Source organism: Taudactylus pleione, unplaced genomic scaffold (genome assembly GCF_031769625.1).
Source record: "Taudactylus pleione unplaced genomic scaffold, aTauple2 ptg000066l, whole genome shotgun sequence".
Classification (NCBI taxonomy): Eukaryota; Metazoa; Chordata; class Amphibia; order Anura; family Myobatrachidae; genus Taudactylus; species Taudactylus pleione.
In genome coordinates this window covers 2,016,448-2,024,753 of record NW_028284468.1, presented here as the reverse complement: position 1 = coordinate 2,024,753, position 8,306 = coordinate 2,016,448, and the positions used below count along the sequence as shown (strand labels likewise).

Below are 8,306 nucleotides of genomic sequence, written 5' to 3'. Positions count from 1 at the left end.
AACATAAGGACACATGAGGGTAAATGGGGTGGGGGAGGGGTGGGGGAATCAGGGAAACACGGATAACTTGGTTGAAAAACCAGCTGAGGGACATATGAATTGTCATTAGTGATGCCAATAAGCCGAATTAGGTCTGTCAGTTCAGGCAAAATAAAAGGCCATATGCCTCCAGACTTCCGCTGCCACAGTGACAAGTAGCTAATCCCCGAGTCAGGTAGACAAGGACAAACAAGACAAACAAGAACATACATTAAAAGGTAAACAAACAAATAAACATAACAAACGAATAAACATAACATTATAAAATGTTAATGCAATCAATGCAGGGGCCGAAAGTAGATCTTATAACTGGAGGATTTCCAACAGCCTAAAGCCTTAATTTCAGATACTGCCGAAGCTGCGGAAGTTGCTGCCCCGATATGAAAAGAATGCGTACCCAAATTCCGGGGGGAGAGGCTGACACCAGAGACACAACACTCCAAAACTCATCCAAACTGATACTTTGTCAAAGGAAAGCTATCCGCATGCAAAAGCCAGGAGCCCTCAGCAGCAGGCCTGACTTCAAGATATTGGGCCTCATTCAGAGGCAGTCGGAGGATGCAAGCGGTCGCTCTGAAACTGGGCGGCCACTTGCATCCTGACCGGCCGCCTCTGTTGCGGTCATTAGGTTAACACCCACAGCTCTAACGACAGCTCCGGTGATGGTCGCGATGGTCAGAGACCATCGCGACCATCGGGGCTTACGACGAGACCCTAGGGTAGGGTCTCCCTTGTCGTAAGCCCTGGAGAGCTTCTGGCTCTGTCTGAGCCGGAAGCTCTCCACTGACATCACTAGTGATGTCAGTGGGGCCGCCCCCAAATGGTAGGCGTTCCCATGGGAATGCCTCCATTTGGGCTGCCACCTCCCCGGCCCACCTTCCAAACGGGGCGAGCTGTCAATCAACATCGACAGCTCGCCCCCTTTGGATCGAGACCCGCTACGACCGGCACTGTCGGTCGTAGCGGGTCTCACGCATGCGCACTACGGTGCCGGTGCCATCGTGCGCATGCTCTGTGGGGGGCCATCGACCTGGTCCGAGCACATCGGCGCTAACGACCGGGTCTGAATGACCCCCATTGTGTGGTCAGTGCAATAGGGCAAATTCGCAAGTCCTCAGAAGGCACTAGCAAAAATCCAACGGCCCTTACCCAGCTAATCAGTTTTGGAGCGCCTAATCCTACAAAGCAACGACCTCTCCCCCACCAGGACATCCGTCTGGAGAAGCGCAGCATCAACCTTTTTGGAGGCTGCCACCAACTCTGAAATCCGAAAAGCTCCATGAAAGGCCTTAGAGAAGGCTAATTTAAACAAAATAGTTTCAAAACCCGAATCCGCAATGTCTGCTACGGCTGCGAGGAGTAAAGGAAGGAGGAAGACATCGATAGGACGTCTTTTGTTGGGTGCTACCGGAACCGAACGAGCCCAACCTTTGATGGCCTTCTGAATCAGAAAGCTCTTGGTAAAGTCTGGAAGGCTTTTTTAATTTACAGAAAAACGAAATACCAGCTAAATAACGAGTTACCACTATTCTGGATCTGCTAGAGACATGGAGATGCCAAATAAAAGAAAGCATCAACTGATGCCTGCTCTCACCTTCATGTCTATAGCTACGGGAACACTCTTCCCATGCATGGCGGTAAACTCTCAGAGTACCCGGGACGAGAGAACTATCTGCTAAGCCCTCCATGCCAGCTTAATGACCTGCCAAACATATGAGGGGCAAAGCACGCCTGTATCATCAGCCTCAGGGGACCAAGATCAAAACCTAGGCCACTGAAACCGAGCCAACGCATCAGCTATGTCATTCTCTGCCCCGGGAATATGCAGCACCCTAAATGAAATGTTGCAGCGCAAGCATGTTAAGACAAAATGCGCCAAAACTCGCAACACTAGCACTGATTTAGCACGCAGATGGTTAATCGCATGCACAACACCAAGGTTGTCACGCCTGAGCACTATACTGCAATTACACAAACGCTCTCCCCACACTTCCAATGCAACCATGATTGGAAAGAGTTCGAGAAGCAAAAGATCCCTTGTAAGACCCAAATGTACCCATTCCTCAGGCCAAGGTGCTACACACCAGGAGCCGGCAAGGTAGCAACCAAAACCAGCGGAACCTGCCGCATCGGTGAAAAGCTGCAACTGAAAACTGTCGACAGCTGGGGCCATCCAAATCAGAACACCATTAAATTTCTCGAGAAAAGATGCCCAAATGGACAAATCCCTCTGGATCTCAGATGAAAAAGGAACCAAATGGTGCGGTTTGGACGCCCCAACCGTGGACCGTTCAAGCTTCCGGCAAAAAACCCTACCCATCGGGATAACCCTACAGGCAAAGTTCAACAGACCTAACAGCAATTGCGTTTGTCGCAAAGCAATGCTACAAGCAGCCAAACATGCAGCAATAGTGTCGCGCAACTTCGCCACTTTGTCCTGAGGAAGCCTGCAAACCCCTGCCAGGGTATCGATCTCGACATCCAAAAATGATAAGCAAGCGAGAGGACCCTCTGTCTTCCCATCGGCAACTGGCACCCCAAAATGGAAAAACAAAGCTCGCAATGAAAACAAAAGGAAAGCACAACGCTTCGAATCGGCAGGACCCACACACAGGAAATCATTGAGATAGTGAGTTATCCCGTGACCCCGCAAGAATTCTCCATGCACCAATGAAGAAAGGTGCTACATTTTTCAAAAAAGGCACAAGAAACAGAGCATTCCCAACCCATTCCCAATGTAAAAACCCATGTACAGTACCTGAAGGACTCAGGATGCAGGGGCAGTAAACGAAATGCTGATACCACATCTATCTTAGCCATGAGAGCTCCGGGGCCATATGATCTAAACAACTCCAAGGCCTCGTCAAAAGACTGATACACTACCGAACAAAATTCCGGAGGTATAGCGTCATTCACCGAGGACCCTGATGGGTAGGATAGATGCTGAATGAGCCTAAATTTACCAGGAGACTTCTTGGGAACCACTACCATGGGAGAAAGGGTCAAATTCTCCAGTGGAGGTCGTTCAAATGGGACCGCCATCCTCCCGAGGCTCACTTCCTTTTGGATTTTAGCTTTAAAGACAGCAGGCAATTCTCGCGCTGACCACAGATTCCTTGGGGAACCGACACTAACCACGCCCCTAACGGGCAACTGAAAACCAACAGCAAAATCTGAATACAAAAATCGGACATACTCAAGATTAGGCTACCAACCCAACCATTTGGCCACAGTATCCAAACACACTGGGGATGATGCCTTACTTAGCACCGGTATTCCCTGCTGGCTTGGAAGATTGCTGTACAGCCGGCCGGGAACAATTGGAAACGGGGTGGGCTCTGCCACAACGCAAACAGAGGTGTCGAAAAAGACACCGTTGCCCTTGTGTACAAGTGGCATTGTTAAAAGCAAAACATTTGCCTTTATTCTGAGACTGAGCTGAAAGACGGCCCGGGCCTGGCAGCCGACGAAACAGTAGGAGCGTCAACTGAAAGATGCTGAGGCTGTGTAACTTCTAGCCACACCTCCACGTCATTACCTACAAACTCAATAATGAGCCTCCCATCCTGCTTCCGACAAAATTTTCATCGTTAAGTCCGCCATGCAAACCCCCGGGAACTGCGCTGCATACTATTAAATAAGGTGCAGATACTTGATAACATTTAAATTTAAGTTACCAAATAGCATGATGCAAACATGCAGAAACCCGTGATCCAATAACTAAAGGACTTGAAAGCGTCCAGGCCAACTCCTCCCTTACTCTTGGCCGTCTTAAAGTCCCCTTCAGTAATCTTGCGTTTACAGCATGGATGCAAGCCGTGCAAGACTGCCGTATTATCGCAGCAGACCCCTAGTGACCGTTTAAAACGTTTGCAAGAGGCATCGCTTCAGCGCAAGCACTTGGATGACTTATCCCGTCGGTCGGCATCATGTCTAGCATATTTAGCAGCCTGCTTGCGCGCTCTGGCAGAGCAGCTGGCGACTGACAACAGCGATGAAGAGGAACAACAGCTGCTACTGTCATCATCATCTACACCAGGAGACCCACTTGATGTACTCGTCTGTTCGCCACACAAGGAATAGTCCGAAGTCACTTCCTCGTCCACAGCTGCCTCCTCATGACTGTCGCTGGCATCACCGTCTGAAAAGAAGGTAACAGTGTCTGGCGCCACAGCCGCCGATGCAGTCCAAGGTGCAACAGAAAGTGTAGCTGAATTGGCCGGGGAAGGGGCCGCTCCTGAGGTACCTTGCGCTACTAAGGACCCCAATGCGCGCACCGCTGCCAAAAATTGTTCGGGCATAGTCGCTGGTAACTGCGAGGTAGGAACTGAGGGGACGCACCAGCTGAAGACTCGGGACTAGGTAGTTGTGAGATAGCAGCTACAAAAGAGGGCAAATAAAGTGGCCAGGGATGACATGATGTTAATAACCCCTGCAGCATCCCCAGAGCCTGTGGGCATGGTAATGGCATTTAAGCTGGGAGGCCCCACACTGTAACCAGCCCTTGACCCTACACCCTGAGAAGCCCCCTGAGCCTGACTATTCAAAACAGAACTGCTGGCAGAACCCACCTGCAGCAAGCTCTGATGCTGATCATCAAAATGGCAGCTACGCCCCGCCCCCCAAGCAGACTCAGGGAGCTGAGCAGAGCCGCCATTTGTAATTAGGGCCTGTGCACCTCTGCACCTCATATTGCTCTTTGGGCACGAGCCGGGGCTCGAGACCAGACTGGTCTCGAACCCACGGCCACCCCAGCCAGGATCCCCATGGGGACACACTCCTGAGCGCATCCACAGCTCACAGCACTGCCGCGAGCCGGGACTTGCGGGCGGGCAGGCACAGTAGCAGAGTGCGCTGACCCACCCGCTGCTGAGAACCAGCAGCCGCAGCCCCCGGAGCAGTCACACCACGTGACCCCCCCGGCGTCAGACGCCGGCATCGCTGCGGCGGGCTCATGCGCCCATGCTCCACGGCCTCCCAGGTGGTGCATAACACCCGATGAGGCAGCGGGAGGCCTGACATGGGACCCGGCCCCATCAAGGTAATGCCGGGGGGGTTCTGAGAGTGCCACGAGCGGGACATGAGGCCAGGGAATGGCAGCACTATGCAAGGAAAGAGTGGACAGGAAAGGAAGGAATGTTAGGACACGGGAAAGGAAGGAAAGAGGAATGTATATGAAAATGGAGGAAAAGAAACAGTGAGGGATAATAGAGATGAAAGAAAGCTAGTGAAAGTAATGCATGGAGGAAGAAGGCAATACAACTGAAATGTATAGCACCAACTGGTATAGCACTTATACTCTGTCAAGACAGGAAAAAAAGAGGCTTTATCTCAGCCCACACAGCCTCACATACCAAGTTAAAACACACACACCTATCCTAATAGGGCAAACAAAGTCACATGGTGTTACCTAATCCAGCCCCCAGACTCGAACCCATGCCATTCTCATTCAATCACTCTGTTTGTCTTTCTATTAGGACATGTGTAATTCTGTACTTTTGCTTGTGTAGATAGGCTCACAGTATACTGTGTGACTCTTCCTTATATATTGGATTTAACACTATTGCTGCATAAACAAGAGTGACCTGAGAGCAATAAATTAATCCTGTGCTTAATTTTCAGCAATATTGCTATGTTTGCAAACTAATCCATTTATTGTCCTTTGAATATTGCCATACCACATGATTAAGTATAGTCATGTTGTATTATTGAGATAATGAAGCTGTGCCCCTCCAGTGTACCAGTAGATGTTGCCACCTTTCAGTAAAGAAGAGGGATCCAGAGTCCTCCCAGGACAGATATACAGTAGAGCATTGGATTTTCCTTTAGGCACAAGTATTACCAGTGGTCAGGGAGTAATCCAGTCCAGTACAGATATTTTGGATAAAATGCATCTTTATTAGTATTTCATTGGATTCCATTGCACTCCTTGGTCAGTGGTAAGGATTCCAACATGCTGCCACTCTGCAAACGAGTCCTGTATATTTGAATTATCATGAACATCTCTATATACGTGCTGTTGGACTGCAATAGTCTCTAATGTGTTCATTTCAGACATCCTTTTACACAAAACAGATCTCTCCTTTCTGAGCTCTTTCATCATAAATGTTACAGCATAACCAACTCAGATGAAATGGCTAGAAGTGACGAAACGCGTCAAGGATTACGGGTTATGTCAACCATTCCTTATCAAAAGCAATTTACTATGTTACTGTTAATAGAGAAATTAGACAAACTAATATTTGAATGGAATACCATTAAGGAAGTCATTTATTCAAAGTTTCTGTATTGGACTGAATTATTTATTACCACCAGTAAAACCTGCACCCAAGGGAAAATCCTATGCTTTGTGATGTGCTATACCCAGTCCATTTTTTCTTGAAATCTGGAATGTATCCATCTTACACTCAGAATTCAGAATTTAGGTGTCTATTTAATACCTCCATGCCACAGGCACCTACATATAGCCCTTCACTTTTGCAACACATTATCTAATATTAGCACAGAGAGACTGTCCTGTTCAAATCATTTATGGATTTATGTACAATATCTATAAGAGTTCTCTATTATATGAGATTGTTACAGCAGTTACTGTATGCCAGAGATCCGTCATCTATTGAACTTTGAGGCTGTATTACTACTACAATCAGGAGTCCTGGAACAGAGGACACGTGTGCAAGTACTGGTTGTGGATTTGTACAGTAAAATTGCATACAAGGATCAGGTTTATCTAATGAGCAACTATTGGAACGGTTTGTCACAAATATAGAACTGTATATCTATTTGGATTGATATAGTTATACAAATATTAATCCGTATCTCCAAATTTGCATGATTATGCATCAAGTCTTCACTTTGATGATATTTGCTGATATTTAATAATATGTGATTTTATGCAGAGCCTTCACCAGGTGACACCCGGTGCACACTCTGTGTCCCCCTCGCATGCCTGGCCTCATGGGAAATCCCCCCAGGGGCATTCCCAGTTCCCGACTGCACTGTTGGCTCTTCCTCTGTGACGTGAGTAGGGATGTGCACTGACCCCCATATTTTGGCTTTGAATCTGGATTTGGTTTTACTAAACCACCCTTGTGTGTTTTGATTTTGGTTTAGGACCTGTATTTGTTCTAAAAAATCATAAAAACAGCTGAAATCACATAATTTGGGCCTGTTTTTGTTCGTACAGTATTATTAACCTCAATAACATTAATTTCCAGTCATTTCCAGTCAATTTTGTCCACCTCACAGCTGCAATATTGATTTCATCCAGTTTAGGCCAAAAGGTTGCATCGAGCTAGCAGGCTGAATAAGCTAAGCGACAGCAGTGGGCGGCACTAACATGTGGCAGTTCAGCTTCCAACATGGCACAGAGTGGCACTGCAGTGGCAGACAGGAGGCAGTTTAAAAAACTATAAAATGAAAAATGTCAGGCAGCAATGCCCCAAACAGCACATGGTGCAAAGAAAAGAGGTGCAAGATGGAACTGTTCTTGGGCCCTTCCACCCACCCTTATGTTGTATATAGTACGGATGTGCGCTGAACCATTTTTGCTGGATTTGGATTTGGCTCTGATTCGTCATCCGGATTTGGATTTGCCAAACCTCCCGTGACTGGTTTTGGATTTGGATTTTTTACAAAAATTGCCCCCAAAAAAGCTAAAATCACATAATTTGGGCTTTTTTTGTTCCTAGAGTATTATTAACCTCAATAACAGTAATTTCCAGTCATTTACAGTCAATATAGATCACCTCACAGCTGACAATATTGTTTTCACAATTATTGGCCAAAGGCTGCAGCGAGCTGGATGGTTACTAAGCGACAGAGCAGCAGCACAGACACCACAGTTTAAAGCACATCTATGAAACATTGCCACTCACTGCGGAGCCACAGTGGACACACAGAGGGCTAAGGCCCAAGAAGTTACAGTGCTTTTATACACAGAGGGCTACTGGCCAAGGAATCATGGTGCTTTTAATTTATACACAGAGGACTACTGCCCAAGGAGTCATGGTGCTTGTATACACAGAGGGCTAAGGCCTAAGGAGTCACAGTGCTTGTATACACAGACGGCTAAGGCCCAAGGAGTCACAGTGCTTGTATACACAGAGGGCTAAGGCCCAAGGAGTCACAGTGCTTGTATACACAGAGGGCTAATGCCCAAGGAGTCACGGTGCTTGTATACACAGTGAGCTATGGCCAACAGAGTCACAGTACTTGTATATGCAGTGGGCTACGGCCCAAGGAGTCACAGTACTTGTATACACAGT

At 47.6% G+C, this 8,306-nt stretch overlaps 1 protein-coding gene across 1 annotated transcript; it reads right to left on the bottom strand.

Annotated features, from left to right (window-relative positions):
• Positions 1-1,192: 1,192 nt before the first annotated feature.
• On the bottom strand, positions 1,193-3,438 carry LOC148534372 (uncharacterized). The gene is made up of 4 exons (XM_088466792.1): positions 3,303-3,438; positions 2,785-3,212; positions 2,124-2,548; positions 1,193-1,514 (listed from the first exon to the last, which is right to left on the bottom strand). The coding sequence occupies exons 1-4, from the start codon at positions 3,436-3,438 to the stop codon at positions 1,193-1,195; spliced, it is 1,311 nt and encodes a 436-aa protein (XP_088322918.1).
• Positions 3,439-8,306: the final 4,868 nt, after the last annotated feature.

Bases quoted from the DNA above. Each gene is read 5' to 3' on its own strand.
- LOC148534372 (XM_088466792.1), bottom strand. From the start codon at position 3,438: ATGCCACTTGTACACAAGGGCAACGGTGTCTTTTTCGACACCTCTGTT. The intron at 3,213-3,302 runs GTAAGGCATCAT...TTTTGTATTCAG, and splicing joins GCAGGGAATACCGGTGCTAA to ATTTTGCTGTTGGTTTTCAG. The intron at 1,515-2,123 runs GTGTGTAGCACC...AAATTAAAAAAG, and splicing joins TGCTACCTTGCCGGCTCCTG to CCTTCCAGACTTTACCAAGA.